Below are 18,148 nucleotides of genomic sequence, written 5' to 3' on the forward strand. Positions count from 1 at the left end.
AACTATTCAACGCTTTTCAGTTTAATAAAGAGATGTTATCCCACGCTTCTTCAAAATTATGCATTCTTTGAAGTGGACCTTGTTGCCATTGCTTTCTGAAGATAGCTGCAGGTAGCAGCAACTTGCTTTCTGTTCTTCCCCATAACTGTACCTTAAAGTGTATCATTTGGAAGTTAATCTTTGGTTTCCCTTACATGCAATAGAAGAAAAGAGATCCTTGAACACAATTTGGCAGTTTTCAATTCACTGAAATATTCATTTGGCTGTACAGCTTTCTGTGAATGGGACTCTCCTGCTCAGTAGAAAAAAAACCCCACCCTACTGAAATCATTCACTTGCAGTGTAAAAAGCATTTCCCCTCTCTTTATTAGAGAAGAGGAGTGAAATCACTGCATCTTCTATCCAGATTACTCAAATAACCAGAGCTACTTTCAGTTCCATTTTTCTCATCCTCCTCTCTGGAGAGGCCCACAATGAGCCCATATCTATATCAACCCTGGATTAATATGAAGTCCTGTATTCCAAATTTCTCTTTTTCTCCAATGATTTCTTTCCTGCCAGCAAAGTCATTCTCTCCATCATAATCACATCTAATTTCCTGTCTCTTTTATGCTTCTGTGTTGTTTTAACTTTGATATTAAATTAATCCTGATTAAAGAGTGTTTTCTTGGCCTCTATTCTATGTGATGTTCTTGGTTTAGGACATTAGTAATTATTCCATTTTGTTCCTACATTAACGCTGCATGCAGTCTGGCAAAGATGTGAACTTACCACACACCTCATCCCCATTTCTCACTCACACCATTAACTTCTGTTTCTTTAATGAGGTCTTCATGCCTAGAGAGGCAAATGTCCCATGTTCAGGATAGTGTCCAGATAACAGAAGCACCATCAGCTATGGAAAATCTGGAAGCTCCAGAGTTTTGTCATTTTCCCCACAGCCCCTTTCAGCTTTCAGATCAATACATAGGGAAAACCTTGATTAATGAGGGAATGTTACTTGCCAGATAGACATTCTTCTACTAGTAGAAGGAGAAGGTTGTGCCATTTCCTCCACCTGCATTATTTTCTGATCAGTTCTCCAGGCAAGGACAGTGCAGACAATACAGAGCCAAGCTCAGAAAGTTAAATTATGTGATTGTGTTTCCATGCATGGGTCAGGTTGGCATCCTCAAGTTGTTGAAGCCTAATCAATCAATCAATATCATTTGTGCTTCTTGTGTTGCCCTAAATTTATTAGCATTTCCACAGTGCTGACACATTCTGATACATCTCCAATGACAATCCATAGTAGCATCTGAAGAGTGTCTGCTAGTTGGTGGGCATCTTCCCTTTCATCAGGAATTTGAAAATGTTCACTCTCAGTCCATCCTCTTATCACTAACTATTGTTTATGCTTTCTCAACTGTGGTAAATAAAATACAAATTTTTGTCCTTTTGACAGTCACTTGCACTCTATTGTATCAAATTTCTCTTATGATGGTGGGATGAACAGTGGTTTCTGTGATTCTGTTCATTCTCAGGCTACTGATTGCAGACCTTCAGGATCCCTTCAGGATCTCTTGTCAACATGACTCTTCTGGCCCAAGTCCCTTGTTTAATACCTTTGCTATGTGCTACATATTTCCTATATATTTCCTACATTCTCAATACAAATGCAGTTAGCCAGTGTGCCACATGATTGCACCACACAACTCATTCTTAGCTTGGCCCATTGCTTGTCCAGTGATGCTTTTGACCCAAATCCTGTAGGTGCTGAGGTAACACAGTGTAGTGCGGTGGAAGTAGAGCTGAGTGCTGCTGAAGTCAGCACAAATACAAAAACATTTTTCTCACCAGAAGTTTCCTGTTCTCAGGCTCTCCTGGGTGCAGGCTCAGTACTGCCAGCGCTCCCCACAGGTGCACTGCCTGATTTTAGTGCATAAAGGGGACAGACAGGACAGGGACCCAGAATCTGTAGTCTGCTAAGCTGCCTTAGTCTCAGCAGATGCCAGTAACTTAAACTTGGATCTGTTCATATTCTCAGTCACATCTGATCTTTGGAAGGCTCATTGGGCAGAAAATGGAGTTACCAATTTCCTCTAGACAAAGAGCAAAGATGGGCAAGGTTCTGCAAGGTTCATAGAAAACCTGTCTTTCTGATGTTGGCCTTCCTATCATTTCAAAGAAATTAGTTACCTAATTTGGATATGTCATTGCCTTACCTTACACAGTACTAATAATTTCCTCTAGTATTTGAAGCTAGCTGCAATATTTTCCCAAATCTTTGCTCAGTTTTCAAGCCTTCAAACTGACTAAAATTGTATTCCTTAGAATTTTTTATATTCTTCTGTTTCAAATACAACTTTCCTGAAAGTCCAAACCCTTGTACTGTACAGCAGTGATTTGTATACTGTGATCTGTGGGTTATAGTTATGAGCAAGGTCATCAGAAGGGGTCCATCCAGCTATTTTCACTTAAACATCACTCTCTGTTAAGTTTAATTTTTTAAGGGCACATTGATCCATTTTCATACATTTGAAACTTGATAGCAATCCACAACTCTCACAAACTCTAAGAACCATTGCTCTATGCTCCTCCCAGTCATGACCACAGAAATTAATAGGTGGATTTTGCTTTCATTTACTAATGAAGATCCCATTGAGTGCAGTGCTGTAACCATAAACCCAGTGAAATATCCTCTGCTGGAAAGAATAAAGCATCACTACATGCCACTGAGTAAATGAAACATTCTTTGTTACATCCAGAGTCTAAAGTAGAACCTCCTTGCACTCTTTAAGCAAGTTACATACTTCAATAATCTCTCTCTATAGCTCTCTGTAAGCTCAGAAACCAAATCCACAAATAAACCTGCTAATGTGGAAGGGAGCAATGCAGTCTCTTATGTGTTTGAGAAACAGGGTAGGTTTAGGAGGTTTGTAATGGATGTTGTAGAACCAGAGCTACAGTGCCAGGGCCAGAGATTAGTGTCAGAAATTATCTCATGTCTCAAAACCATGCAAATCAGTCTAAGATTTAGTAGTAAAGAGATGAGAGAGAATAACTTTGTTTTCAGTTTTTGTGCTTTAGGAAAAACATTCCAAACAAGCACAGAATGTCAAGTTAACAGTGAGAATTATGATGAGATGTGAAAGATTTTTCTCTAGAAAGTGTTTACTCTGAAACCTAATTAAAAAGTCAGTTCTGTTTCTGAAGATCATTTCAATACCAGTCAGTCTGATGTTTTTCTCATGGAAACAGTGACCATTAGGCTGTGGGCAGCAGTGGGGCTCTCAGTCATTAATAATTTTTGTGCCAGGAAGCTAAAAAGTCAATTACTAAAATAATTACCACTAACACAATTCCATAAGAAGGAAAGCAGGAGGAGGAACCCTTCTTCCTATGACTTAGCACTTAGAGGTGCTCCAGCTGCTAAAACTAGTGCAACTTTCAGTCCTTGGAGATGTGCTTGAATGATACACTTTAGAGTGCCAGGCATTTTTAATTACCTTAGGCTTGTGAAGCACTGTTTGTCTTCTTCTGGGGGCTGTGACAGCTGAGCAACAAACTGACCACTGCAACAGAGCTACAAACTGACCACTGCAACACACTGAGCAAGGCTACACATTAGCAGCAGCAAAGATGGAAGGCTCGGGATGGGGAATTTTACATGGCCCAACAGATATTTTTACCTCCAAACTTCACCAGGACATTGTTTAGATATAGGATGACCCTAAGTTAAAAAGTTTAGTCACTTAACTGGGCAGGGCAGAGCTAAAATTTTGAGGCTTGGTATAAAAAAAAAAAAAAGATAAAACCTAGAAACGACCAGTCTGTTAAACAGAAGTGCTTGCATTTGAGTGTTGTGTGAAGTGATCTCTGTTTATATAGTTTATATGCATCAATTTAAGCTTGGATGGCAACTAGGGTTATTACAGGATGAAAGGTATGATATACATGAAAGCTGCTTTTTTGATTATATTATAAAATACTACATTTCTATCACATAATGTAAAACAACCACTGCTTTATTTACAGTGCTTCACTACAGCCATATTTTACTATCATGAGACATTCCTTGACCAAAAATGTTGTTTCTAATCACAGAGTAAATTAATAAGATTGAGTGACTTCAGTCTAAATCTTTTTTAAACTAATTTAGTCAAATATGTGCTACCATAACTAGGCCATAGCAGTGTGTGCTGCCATGCAAGAGACTAGGGTTTAATTCTTGGATTCTGCTTCTCACTCCATGAGCAGGAGCTAGGAGCACTCCAGAGCTGCAGCCTCAACCCTGGGAGGGATGGAGCCTTGTGTCATTCAACAGCAGTGACCCCCACTGGCCAATTTAAGGAGAAGCATTGAGGGGCTCTAAAAGGAGTCACTTCCAGTCCTCCTCAGAGGTTGGTGGTCATTGCACGGGATCTAGTGAGTGGAGGTTCAATGGGGTGCACTTGGTGGGGTCTTCAGCTTTCAGTCTGAGGAGCAGAATCCTCTGGGGAGGAAAGAGCATGTGCGCTTCCTGAGACACTATTTTTGCCTGATATAACTGTAAGTGGCAAGATTGTCAAGAATTTTTTTCCAGATGTCCTGTAACAAATGCTGTGATATCTGTCTTTTAAATAGAGTGAGGGAAAACCCCACTAACTTCAATATAATTGTAGTTCAATTCCCAGAGAGAGAGAGAGGGACTCAATAGCATAGAGGGAAATACAAGTGCAAACTGTTCTCTCAGTGGGAGTCATTATATGAAAGGAATAATATTTGAAATGAACCTGAGAAATCAGAGGTGGAAATACTCACAAGGTCATTGAACATCTCCCCACTGATGCACGAATATTTCCTACCACAGATTGAGATTTTTTCCCAGCCTAGTGTTAGGGGACCTGAGCACTAAAACTAGCACTGTTCCCATGGGATGGTGAATCCTCAGCCTGCCATTATCAGGAACAGGAATATTGTCTTAGGAGTGGGGATTACACTTTTTTTTACTTAATGCCATCTTAGTACCCTAGTCTACATCTCCTCAGATTGGCCTAGAGTGATTGTCTTCCTTTCAGCACTTACAGCTGTTGAGCACATTTCCCCCTGCCATCCTTTGGTGGATGTAACACGTATTTAACTCTCTCACTGCCTCCCCAGCCAGCTGCTGCAGCCCCACAGTGACTCTGGACACGCTTGCCTGAGTCCATCCCAGGTGCTGACCTCTTGCTGGTCTGGCAACAGAGAGAGCTTGAGGCCTGTCTGTGACCGTGTTCACAGGGGTCCGAGGATGAGGGAAGAGATGAGGATCTGACTCCAGGTTTCAGAAGGCTTGATTTATTATTTTGTGATATATATTATATTAAAACTATACTAAAAGAACAGAAGAAAAGATTTCATCAGAAGGCTAGCTAAGAACAGAAAAGAAAGAATGATAACAAAAGCTTGTGTCTCGGACAGAGAGTCTGAGCCAACTGACTGTGATTGGCCATTAATTAGAAACAACCACATGAGACCAATCACAGATGCACCTGTTGCATTCCACAGCAGCAGATAACCATTGTTTACATTTTGTTCCTGAGGCCTCTCAGCTTCTCAGGAGAAAAAATCCTAAGGAAAGGATTTTTCAGAAAATATCATGGCTACACCTGTCCTTGAGATTGCCAAAGTCAAAGGAGCTGTTGCCACCTCGGCGTGTGACCCTGTGTTTCAGCCCCTGTGGTCCTTTTTGCCTGCCCTGTAACCCTGCACACTCACACCCAGCTCGCTGTCCTCTGCCAGGTCTCCTTGGTCATTAATGCTCTCGCCACACATTAGGTCTGGTCCAGCAGGGCACCCTGCACATTGCCTGTTGTTTAGAGGGATGGGATAAATTAGAATAAACTTTTGCTTATGAACGCCTTTGTCTTTTAAACTTCTATGTCACAAAGCTGTGGGTGAGGTTTTTTTAACCAAATATTTTATGGATATATAGAGTAACAAAACAGACAAAGTGGACAGGAAATAATGTAACAATTTTCATATATTCACATTTTTTTTTTACATAGCACAGGCTGAAAATGTGATACAAACATTCTTTTGTAACATGCCAGCCTTTGCTGAGGTATATCAAGAAATAGTGTAAACACTTGCAGGCAATAATTTGTATTGTTTTGTGGTGAAGGAAGTAGATATCTGATTAAAAAGAAACCTTATTAAATGCAAACATTTGTCTTCTGTTTGCTATTAACATTCATAAGGAAGAACAGATCCTTTAAAAAGTGAATCCATTGTTCACCAGAATTCTTGGAAGGGCTTGTTAAATCAGCAGGAACAAAGCTATACATCTGGAATTACTGCACTTCTACCAAGCACTACCTGATGCCCTGACACCTGAGCTGCATGAAAAGATGCATCCCACATATTTCTTTAGCTGTTAGCACAGCAGCCTGATTCTCCCTTGAACAGAGAGAACAAGAGAGCTCTCTGGCTTTGCACCTTTGCTTTCCAATCTCAAGTTTGCACCTTTCTATCCCATGCTGCTTAGGTTTTTTTGCAGCAAATCTGTGATGCACTGGAGTACAGTAGGCGGTTTACTTGTTTTCATGGAAGGACAATTTGTACTTAAAGCAGTGATTAGATGAATTCTTTCTTTCTTGCATGCTTTAGTTTCTGATGAGTACTAGCTTCATCAGTGTAATTATAATTAGCACTCTTCATCTTGCTTTTACGGTACCAGCTGGACAGATTGGTCCTCTTACTGCACAGATTGGCGGCAGGGTTGCCTACATGGAGTTAGGTGACAGGCACCATGAAATAACAGATGGTAAATTCAGGGCTTGTTGGCAATCAGCAGGTTTTTGCTAATGACTTAATTAGCTATGCAAATTGTCAAATCAGTGTGAACATTGTTTTTATCGAAAACTTTACCTAAATTAATTACCATAATTAAGTAGCAGAATGTCAAGTATATTGGATGCGTAAAAGGGCTTGGCTGGCTATGGATAAGAGAGTTACCATCTTTATTAGAGTGCTGTGCTCCACGTTCGAGAAGTCTGAGGATAAGAAATGTGGTTTCTTTTAAACTACTTTTAAAATACGCATATCACCAAGTTCCTACTGAGATACACCCTGGTGCCTTTCCAAAGAAAATGGCTCAGGAAGGATTTACTGGATAAAGGCTAAATATTTTAAGGAGAAGTTTAAAGGCAGTTTCACAGCCTGTTTGTTTGCTAAAATCAGGCATACTTTTCAGCCTACCTGCTTTTCAGTTCTGGGGTGTCTGAGATCCAGAGCCATGAGCATGCAGCTGTAGAGATGTGTTATAATTTTTAATTAATTTTTTTTAAATTAGAAATAAAGTGTAAGCCTCTCTCCTTGTTCCTACTAAATGGGAACTTTTAACTCTGTTGTTCAAATGTCACAAAGTAAAAGAGATGTGAATTCTCTAACATAATTTTTTTAAGTTGATTTTTTCTCTCTCAAGGTTTCCATATAACAAATATTGGGTGCTGTTCACAGGATGTGATGGTGGTAGGCGAACCAACTCTGATGGGAGGCGAATTCGGGGATGAAGACGAAAGGCTTATCACTAGATTAGAGAATACACAGTATGATGCAGCAAATGGCATGGATGATGAAGAAGATTTCAACAATTCACCTGCACTGGGAAATAACAGCCCATGGAACAGCAAACCTGCTGCTAACCAGGAGACTAAATCTGAAAACCCCACACCACAAGCTTCCCAATAGGTCATTCTGCAGCAGTTCCCACTGCAATGTACCTCAGTGGGTTATTAATTACTGTTTCACAGCATTCTTCAAAATAAAATTTAAAAGAAACACCTTTCAAATGATACAGTATCTATTTCTAAACTAAAGCTATCCAACTCTTTTCTTTAGGGAAAACTCTTGTATAAGCTTCCATATACATTCCTTGGAAGTATTGTCATATAACTAGATACTGGCACTGACCTCAATTAAAATAATTGAAAATTAAACAGCATCTCATGGCAAATTTCTGACAGTGCATTTTATTGGAAGGGGTTGTTTTTTTCCTCATCAAACAATGGCCATATTTTAACAAGTCATCAGTGCTCAGGATCTCATTAACATAACTATGTAAAACTTTTTACAATTGTAATATATTTTCTGCTTTTCAACTTGCACCTGAAATTTCTTGTTTCAGAAAAAGATCAGCTTTTAAGGAAAAGTAAAGTAACTTTTGTTCATTCTTTAACTTTTCTTTCATCAGTTAATCATTTAAAGGATCCAGCATTTTTAATTTACATTTAGCTGATGCCAGTAGATATTATATCCATCATTTAATAAAAAATACTGAAACAAGAAATGTCTTTTTTTCATCAAAGACATGAGAAATATTTTTATGTGGAAAAAGACACCCAGTCCTATGAGAGTTTATGCTTTGTAAAATTGCTGTCGATCCAGATATTTTAAAGCCATGTAATCCATTAACTTTGTGGGCAGCTTAATAAATCTAAAACTTTTGTGTTTTTATTATTGTATCTGAGTTGGCTTTGTTGTTATTTCTTTTCATAGTATATTTCTTGTATAATATTTTTGTAAAGCCCTCATTTTTTTGTTTTACTTTTTCATTTTGTTTTGTTTTTTATTCTGGTGTATTTATGTGAAACTTTATAAAAGAAACTAATTTTTTTTCATTTACATATTAATATGTTCAACTCATCATGTAAAGACACAGTGAGTCAGTGTGTTATATAATACAACTGTATTTTATGTATGCTTTGCCAATAAGTGTGCCAATAAACTGTGTTAACAAATGTGCTCTTATACAGCATTTACAGTTCCTTGTATGCACAACAACACACCCATGTTCAGGATCATGCACCAGGGGTTTCTGGAATTAGTGTTTCACTGAATTGCAGTCTTTTTCCAGCTAAAGGGAAAGCCTATGGGTAGACGTGAATCACTTGCAGCTCAATTTGGTTTGATGCTCTTTTCGTAACAAGGACGTGCAGCACCACAGGTGAGTTACAGCACTGAGAGCCAAGTGTGAGGGACTGCAGGGCATCCAGCTCCATCCTCAACTTTGCGTCCCTTGCCTTCCAGGGCCAGGGCTTATCAGAGCAGGGATTTCCACTCTGCTGAATACTGTCTGATAGTTTTATGATGAGAGAATTTTAAAAATCCTCCTTTCTTTGCTTTGCTATCATATCAATTGTTCACAGGCACCAGTGAAACCCCTGGAGTTGTGCAGGTGCCTCGAGCACAGCCCAGCCTGCAAAGCCCTGGGCTGAGCTGCAGGACTGAGTCACACATAGCCGGGCACCCTGCAAGGTGCACCCTGAGAGTGGCAAACACAGGAAGAACTGTCAGCACAGAGATGCTGAATCTACACAATCCTGCCTTTTGTGCAGGGGAGTGGTGTTTTGTTCTTCCCTGAAACTCTACTTTCAATATTGCTGACATTGTAAGAGCAGCTGAAGAACTCCTGGGTTTTTCAGAGTGGCTGTATGTATACCCAGCAGCCAGCCTAGGCAAATGTGTCTCCTTAGCATATATACATATTTTTTTATTCATGCTTTCGCTGGATGTGATTCCACCGAACAGGTTTGAAGCCACCACTGCAGAAGGAGTACAAGGCAAAGCACCCTGTGTGGCCACTTGGTTCCTGGTGAGACACAGCTCCCTCCCTGCCCCAGGAACCAGCCTTGGCCCCTGATGTGGGGTCACGCTCCTGCAAGCAAAATCCTTGTTCAATAAATTTTGGTACCTATGGTGCTCCTTGCAGGAAGATAGCCTAAAAGACATTACAAGCTCTAGAGCACAAAGCATATCAACTACAGAATTAAAACTAGCTAAATAACAAACATGGATAGCCATGCTGCTACTTCATAACACTTTCAGATTGTAGGAAACTGTAGTTTTATCATTCAGTGTTTACATCAGCCCTGATTTCTCCATGTAAATAATTAAATTCACAATGTATTCAGTTAGGGGATCTCTGGCTTCTATATAATCACTATAACATTACAATTATACACTGTAATTCTAATGTTCAAGAACACTAATCATTCATATTACATCTCCATGAGCACACTCTAAAAGGCGTTCCTTATTATTAATCTTTCAAGACTGGCACTAGTATTTCCATTTTTAAAAGATTTATGATGTCATATTACTCCTGTTGTTTCAGTAAATAAACACAGGAACACTTGAAAAATGGGCAACAGAGTCCTTAGAGTGCTGTCCTTGAATTAATCTCCAAGGACACTTTCTCCATATCTCCTCAAAACCCTCATCTACAAGCTATCAATCCACCCTATTGTGGTTAGGGTAAGCAACAGATACAGCTAGCTGATTTTATTTATTCACTTATTTATTCATAAAAGAAATGTCCAAAACAGACCAGCTGGAGGAAGTGGTTGAGCTGGGCAGCAGCTGGACTCAGTCTCCTCACTGCTACCTCCTCCAGCCCTGTGCCTGGGCTGCTGCATGGGTTTTTCTTTTCATGTTTGAAATGACATGGTAGACTCAGGACAGAGCCTGTTATCCCATTTCTGGTCCTAAGAGCTTATGCCCTGTCCTCAGGAATGCCCCCACAGGCTGAGGATTAAAGAGCAGTGACCACATGAATTTATGGGTTTTATGGCTTTTGTTTGTGGGTTGTCAATAAATGACACCGGGGATTCCATGTGCTCCGTGACTGCCTGGCACAGAGCAGTGGGAAAGGTGAATAAACACTACAGGTGAGTTGAAGCAACAGACTTGTAAGGGCTGAGGTTGCAGCCTGAAGAATGAAAGCTGGAAACCAACAGTTAATTTTACTGTAATCTAATCTCACCACCTACCAGAACATTGTATCACTCAGAATTTGGAAGGAAATAATGTTTTTGGTACTTCCCCCTGGGGAACTCTGGAGCTATTAAAAGGAGGAAGGAAACTTATCTCATGATGTTGAACTACTTTCAAAAAGAAAGCTCTTGTTTGTTTTAGCTAAATGGAGGGAAATACTGGCCCTGAGAAGTGCCTGCACAAATCAGAGGGAGGAGATTCCAGGAGTTTACTTGGAAAAGCTGAATCACATAATTAGTAAAGTGACCAAATACGAACACTAATAACAAAGCTAGTTGCTGTTATAAAGAACTTAAATCATGGAAGAGTCACAAGCACTGGTGGGTTTTGATTGTTCTTTGAATTGCTTTGTTTGGGAATTGTTTTAGTTTTTGGGGGGTCTTTGTTGAGCAAAGCCCATTTTTTAGAGAACTTTCAACTCCTGTGAATCACCAGCTGGTCTCACCTGGTCTCAGCTGCCCCTTTTGAGAACATTTCAGTTCCTAAAGCTCCTTCTTTCTCTCCTTCCACAACAAGCAAAAATAAGCAGCATTTGCAAATTTGCAATCTCTTCAGAAAGCAGGCTTTCTCAGGTTTCATCATCATTGCGTTGATATGTATGGGTCTAATGATGTGGTAGGATAATTGAATTTGGAAGGAATCTTGTATATAGGGTATAACTTGTTATAGGGTACAACTTGTTATAGGGTATAACTAGCATTTGCATTCTTTCAGCATCACAGCACTCTGTGAAAATCATGACTAATTTTTAGCCTTGGTCCTGGAGGAGTTACTGCTCTCAGAGATTTGGGAAGTAACCAACTTGTGTCCTTGGGGAACAGAGCAATAGCACCCCTTACCAGAGAGCCAAGGGTGGTCAGTCAGAGTGTGCAGGAAGACAGAGGGGTTAGAGGGGGAGGAAATTTCCAAAGGAAAAGGCAAAATACTGAACACCACTGGGTGTTCTCTAACACTGGGGTGGAGAGAGGCTCCCTACCCAGCCATGGCTGCAAAACACCATTAAAGGAGTCTAAATGACAGAACAGACTAAATTTTGCAATTTCACAGCCTCCATGAAAATCCCATTTTAGCAAAGACAGGATGAAAGAGAAAACATGAATGATTGATATTGAAGGAAACCCAGTTTGTGTCTAATATATCCTGGAGAAACTGCTAATGGAAATTGAATAGTCCTGAAAATATTTCCTGAGACTGCAACTCTGATCAAGTAGCCCTATGGTGATATATTGCATGTCCAAATTAAAGCTGCCCTGGGGCACACAGAACCCCAGCAGCTGGTTTTACTGTGCAGGACTGGGTGATTTGTATGTTTTTTCTAGCTTTTTGACAGCATATTTTTATACAAGGCTAAGGCCTGAATCTTCTACTATGTAAGAGGAGCTACTGAATATTTAACATCCCATAGAACTGATGTTACTCCAGCATGTCATTATGCTCTATTAGGAAGCCTGGTGGTGCCCCACTGCATAATGGCAGATGGCACCTTTAGATAGAGAGTCACTTATGCAAGTTTCTAAATTTATGGACCATACTCATACTTTTCTTGAGAAAATATGTATTTCCACTGAATGCTCTCTGTATTAAAATCTGTTCTAATTCACCATGTTATTTTGACAGCAACTAGTATCAATTCTTTAAAGGGGAGAGGTTTTTTTAGGAATGGTGATGGAGCAATCTAACTGTAAAAGCATTTCTTCCATGACCCTGGGAATCACTTCTGAAATAAAAGAACTTTATCCTTCACATCAAGAAATAATTTTAAATGGGTCTGTGGGCAGTCTTAATTCATAAGCACATTTTAAAACACCATTATTCACTAAGATGACACCAGGAAATAATTCACTTATGCGTACAGAATCAAAAACTTTATAAAAAGCATCCATCTACAACAGAACACAAACACTCCAGCTGCCCAAGAAATTCCCAATTCTGCTTCCACCAATTTTACAGGGACCAAGATGAGATTGATCAGCTTTAGTTTGAATAAAATACTGAATCCATCCCTGATAATTAATATTACAGGTTACTGCACATTAGCAAGGGAATGTGCTTCTGCCAAACCAGATAAATGCCAAGTGTACCTCTATGCAATGTCCAATTTGGTTGGACAACCAAATTTAGGATCCTTTAGGTCAGTGCTCATGACTGGAGTCCAAATTTCTTCAGGTTCATTTTCTTTTTTTTTTTTCTGTGTATGGTTGTGGGGATTTTATGAGCGTGGGGATTTTTAATTTGGGAATATTTCGGGCCTTTTTCTTTTTCTTCTATCTGTTCAGTGCCCTGTAAGTACTTCTCCGTTTTCCAAGACCATATCAGTTGGAAGGTGACAAGCACAGCACGTGTTAGTGTGTGTGTAGCAGTGTTTTATATTATGTTAAAAGAAACTGTGTATGATCTCTGGAGATCCTCAAGTTGTGTATCACCCCAGTTTAATTAATAGCTCTGTCTCAACAACTCTGAATTCATCTAAGTTTCTATGCATAATTTTCTATTGAACAGCTGTAATGTATAAGGTTAGCATCTCCTTTGTAATGCATTAGGAGACATTTTAGCAAATGCTTGATATAAAGCAGGCATTTAACACTTCCTTATCGCATTCAACTGCGACTCTCATTTCATCACATGAAGTTTCATCCTCCCTGAGTAATCCCTTGGGGGGTCTAAGTGCTGAAAAAGCTTTTAAGAGCTGGTGTTTGGTGCTTTCAGATGCTGGGGATTTTTTTTTCCATTCTATTTTTTTCTATCTCTCTTTGATAGCTTATGAATATTTGTTTGTCTTTTTGCACAAAGTTTTTTAAGTTTCCATCTTCTTCTGGCCATGTGCAAAACAGAACTGAGGACTCACATGTGCTCCACACAGACAAACCCATCAAAACCAAGGTGGGTTGCTCCTGCCTTGCCAAGAGTGATCAAATTCAGCAGACAGAAGGTGTGAAATTTAGGAACTGTGATCGATACTGGGGCTTGTGTCTGTCTTTGACTGCAAACTCCATTCTGAAGGGGAATTTTCAGCCGTTTTCTTTGAAATCTCCCCTCCAGGTTGAACTCATGTTCCAAAGGGTGATAACAAAGGGTGAGCTACTGAGACAGTTTTCTTTTCATGTGAGTTTGTCAGCAGCTCTGCGTCTGTGCTTAGACCACCAGCTCCTCCAACGTGAATCAGGTGGGAAGTGCTGCAGGAGCTGGGCTTATTGCTAAGGTGTCCCTGGACAGCAATCAGGAACCTTTATTGTGGTTCCTGAGCTCTGCAGCAGCAATGCAATTTCATTTTTGCATATCACAGAAATCTCCTCTGCTGCTCTTTGTTCAACAGGGATGGGGAGCTTCAAGTTGGCTTTGTTTGTTTTGCTGCTATTTCAGCCTAAAAGCTAAAAAAATATAACCTGTATCAGCCTTCTTTCTTCCAGAACATGTATTATTTTTAAATATAACCCCTTTTTCAAAGAAGTCAGGACTTCCTTGTGAAGGGCCTAACTCAAATTTCATGCAGCAGGATTTGGCTTTACTGCAGATGCCGGTTGCATTCCTGAGAGGGAGGAAAAAATACTAATGGCCAGGTTATAATGAGGGGCTGAACAGTGGCACTCCACAGGGAGGCAACATTTTTGAGCTCAAGACCATGTAATAGTAGGATATGGGCTTTTAAAATGGAAAGAGAGTTGTCGAGTCCTATGATTTTTCTGTGAGGCCCACAGCATGGCCAGTCCTCAAGTGGGGAAGGGAACTGCTGGGGGAGGAAGGAGTGGTCTGTATAATAATTGCCTTCAAACAGTCTGAGGCTTCTGAAAGTGGCAATCTACCAGACAGCAGTTTCCAAGGAAAGGCCATATACAGGGGGAGAAAACTGCAATCAGTAAGGAAGGAAACCTTCCAGCAGTGGGCCTCATGCAGGCACTGCCACGTACCAGGATGGGCACACAGCTGCAAGGTCAGGACTCAAAGGGGAAAATGGAAAATTGATCTTATTTAATATGTTTCTAATTTTATTCATTTGTTTTATTTTTTAATAATCTGTGACCATGCTGTTCAGTGCCAAAACTTCTGATTTCTTAGCTACAACAGCCTCCTTTAACTGATTACCAGGCAGATTAATTTGAAATATCCTTTGGGGTAGAAGAAAGCAAACACAGGGACAGTCCTACCTTAAAACCAGTAGGATCATTGTGTCACACTAAAAGCCTGGCTGCAGCCACAGCTTTTCTGGGACTGTTATACCCATCTACCTACACCTCACCCTCCAGCCAAGTACCCTACAATCTCCTCCACACCAGTGCCTTACTTCGGAGAAGGTTTGTGGCAATTTGGCTATCACTTACAAATGTCTGCCTAAATTGCTGCAGGCTGTAGTGAAACATTCAGAGTAGATGAACAGAAATAATGATTTCTCAAAATCATGATTCTTTAATTTTTTTTTTTGTTGTTTTGGGTTTTTTTGTTTGTTTGCTTGGTTGGTTGGGTTTTTGTTCAACCAAAACCTTTTCATTTGTTTGGAATGTGTTTTTCCTTTTGGTTCCTTCTGGGTATTGAAATTTTAAGTTGTACTTTGATAATTTTCTTTCCAGATGTGATTGTCATGAAAATACAAGCACCAAAAACTTGTTTTCAGTTTAAAACAAACAGTTAAAATTTTCTGGAGCTGGAAGTAAAATATCAAATACAAATAGCTCTGAACTAGCCAGGGGTGGGCTGATGAGGTTCCCTTCTCAAGGCTCCTGACTAAGCCACAACATTTAACAATGTTAAGTGACAGATTGTGTCCTGCCCATCTCTCTGCAGGACACAATCTCTCTGAAATATGCTTGTAAACGTTGCAGAGAGATAGCTTGAAGGACATATGAGTGATATAGAATGATGGAGATCACCCAGAGTATCAGTTATTCCATCTTTCTGCTCCTCTTCCTTCCCCAATCCCCTTCAGTATTTGAAAATAGACTAATCCAGAAGACTTGCAATTAAAAAAAATAAAAATTGGTAAAGATTTGTCAGCTCTGGCTTTCCAGTTACAAGGGCTGGTTTCAGGATGCTGTTGTGTCAGCTGTTGCTTTACATGACCAGAACTGGACAACCCCGACTGGACTGTGGCCACTGTGTACACGTGTGGCTTTGGGGCCCTTTCTGTGCATACAGCACAGCAAGCAGCTCCTAAAAAACACAATTTCCTATAATTCCCATAAAAAAATCTGCACTTTCCGTACAAAAACAAAAGGCTTCAGAGCTTACCTGGCCCTGTGGCACATCCTTGGTCCCTGATGAGGAGCACAGTGCCCAGTTCATTCCCAACCCCATCCCAGCCCCTGGCAGCAGGCACAGTCCCTCTGCCTGAGCATCCACAGTCCTGCACTGAGGCCACTCAGCCTTTTACACAACCCAAGATATTTGTATGTCTTAACATTTGTGAGTCTTGAGTGGAGCTGGGCCAGTTTGGATCCCTTTATTAGCAGTATTAAATTCCATTGTGCAGGTATTTCCACAGCTGTGAGTTATTCAACATAAACTACTGAAGCAGAGAAAAGGCTGCAAATAACCCACCAGGGAAAAATTTCTTGAGTGCTAGTCATCCAGCAAATTCCTTTATTCTCAGTTTTTATAGCAGGATTATTTGATGTAGAGGATATGTCCAGGTTATAATGGATTTGATTATTTATAGCAGATATCTGGTGTCATGAGCTCTATTTTAAAATGGACAAGGATTATTGGAACCAGACAGATGTGATGTTAATTTCCAAAACTAACCTCATTTTCAGTGGAGCCTGTGCTATTGCTTGTACTTTTGAGAGTATCACTTTTCTGGTAATTTGTCAACCCCCCTAGTTCTTTTGCTACTAAGCCTACTTCATCCTGTGATTTTTCTGTTTCCTATATGTTTCCTTGATGACTATTCCTATTTCCTAGTGAAATATTTCCCTCCCAATGCCACCAAATGGATCCCCCTGTATGGGAAAAAAAAGCTCTTTTTCTGTTCCACTCTTCATCAACACTCAAGATGTGTTTTCAGTTCTGTGGAGCCCAAAGAGCAGGTGTCAGCTGCCTCATGTCCTCCTGAATGGAAACTCCAACTTCTGTGTCACCTGCCTCAGTGTGGTCTCTCTCCTGGGAAATCTATTTAGAAGATATACACCTTTTTTTAAATGCTACTCCATTGCCCTAAAGACAAGGAGACCTTTACACAATTCTTGCTGGTGTCTCCAAATCCAGCTATTGGCACAGCAGAGCTGTTGTGGCTTAGCCCCAGCTGGAAACTGAGTGCCACCAATCTCCCTGCTCACACCCCACCCACCCTTCCACACACCCTTCCTCTCTGGTGAGATGGGCAGGGGAATCAAGGAAAAGAAATATAAAACTCCTGGACTGAGATAAGAACGGTTTAATAATTAAAAGTAAATCTATTAATATTAATGATAATAATAGCAATTGTAATGGAAATGAGAGAGGGAAAGGAATAAAATCCAAGATAAGCAAGTGATGCCCACTACAATTGCTCAGCACTCACTGCCCCATACCCTGTCCATCCCTGAGCAGCAATTGGTGCCCCCAGCCACTCCCCCAGTTTATGTAATCAGCCTGTCCTGTGGAATGGAGCAGCCCTTTGGTCAGTCCTGGTCAGCTCTCCTGGCCATGCTCCCCCCTGGATTCCTGTGCACCTGCTGGCTGGCAGAGCACAGGACACTGAAAAATCCTGGATTTAGAGTAAGCACCACTGAGCAGAAGCCAGAACATCAGTGCGTTATCAACATGATTCCCACACTGAATCTAAACCACAGCACTGTACCATATGGAAGAAATTAACTCTGTCCCAGCAAAACCAGGACAATGGTTCAGTTCCTGTTGGAGGCTGTTGTTGCTCTCTCTCTTCATCCCTTGTTTACTATTGAAAATATTTTGACTGACACAGTAACATCACTGAGGGCATCTTGTACCAACAGGGCTGCTGAACACCAGCTCCACATTCAGCTTCTCTATTGGAATATGAATCCCAATATTACCAGTTAGATGGTGCCTGGGCCAGTCTGACCCTCGCTGCTGGGCCAAAGGCAGCAACTGTGGTGTAAATCACCCCAGAGATACCTTGGCTGCTGGAGATTGCAGCAGGGCACTGAACAAGTCCAGGCTTGTCAGGAACTCCGTTTACCTCAGGAGAGCTTCAGGCGATGGTGAAGAGAAAAAGGAGAGGATTCCGCTGGAGGGTTTGATGTCCAGAAGTTTATTCCATGGTTACAGAGGTCTGAATGTAGGCAACTGCTCCAACAGAATCCCGGCCACATGGTCTGATCGCCTTTTTAAGCTCCCGGGGCAGGGGGAGGGGAGGGGACAGATGAGCACCAACCAGGTGAAAGGGGCGGGGTCTCAAGGGATGAGAGACACCTAGACATAG

The 18,148-nt window shown here is 40.7% G+C and overlaps 1 protein-coding gene across 8 annotated transcripts in view; it reads left to right on the plus strand.

Moving 5' to 3' along the window:
• LDB2 (LIM domain binding 2) overlaps positions 1-8,751 on the plus strand; it is a 212,099-nt gene extending 203,348 nt beyond the window's left edge. For 4 of the 8 annotated variants that reach the window (XM_054295547.1, XM_054295550.1, XM_054295548.1 and 1 more), the window contains exon 8: positions 7,462-8,751. In XM_054295547.1, the coding sequence (XP_054151522.1) occupies positions 7,462-7,692 (231 nt within the window). In that variant the 3' untranslated portion in view covers positions 7,693-8,751. Of the gene's footprint in view, positions 1-4,239; positions 4,383-7,426 lie in introns of all 8 variants that reach the window. The other 4 variants (XM_054295552.1, XM_054295554.1, XM_054295553.1 and 1 more) reach the window with 2 other exon arrangements.
• The last annotated feature ends 9,397 nt before the right edge of the window (positions 8,752-18,148 follow it).

This window comes from Melozone crissalis, unplaced genomic scaffold (assembly GCF_028551555.1).
Source record: "Melozone crissalis strain CALT ecotype California unplaced genomic scaffold, PUWL_Pcris_2 ptg000006l_1, whole genome shotgun sequence".
NCBI classification, from domain to species: Eukaryota; Metazoa; Chordata; class Aves; order Passeriformes; family Passerellidae; genus Melozone; species Melozone crissalis.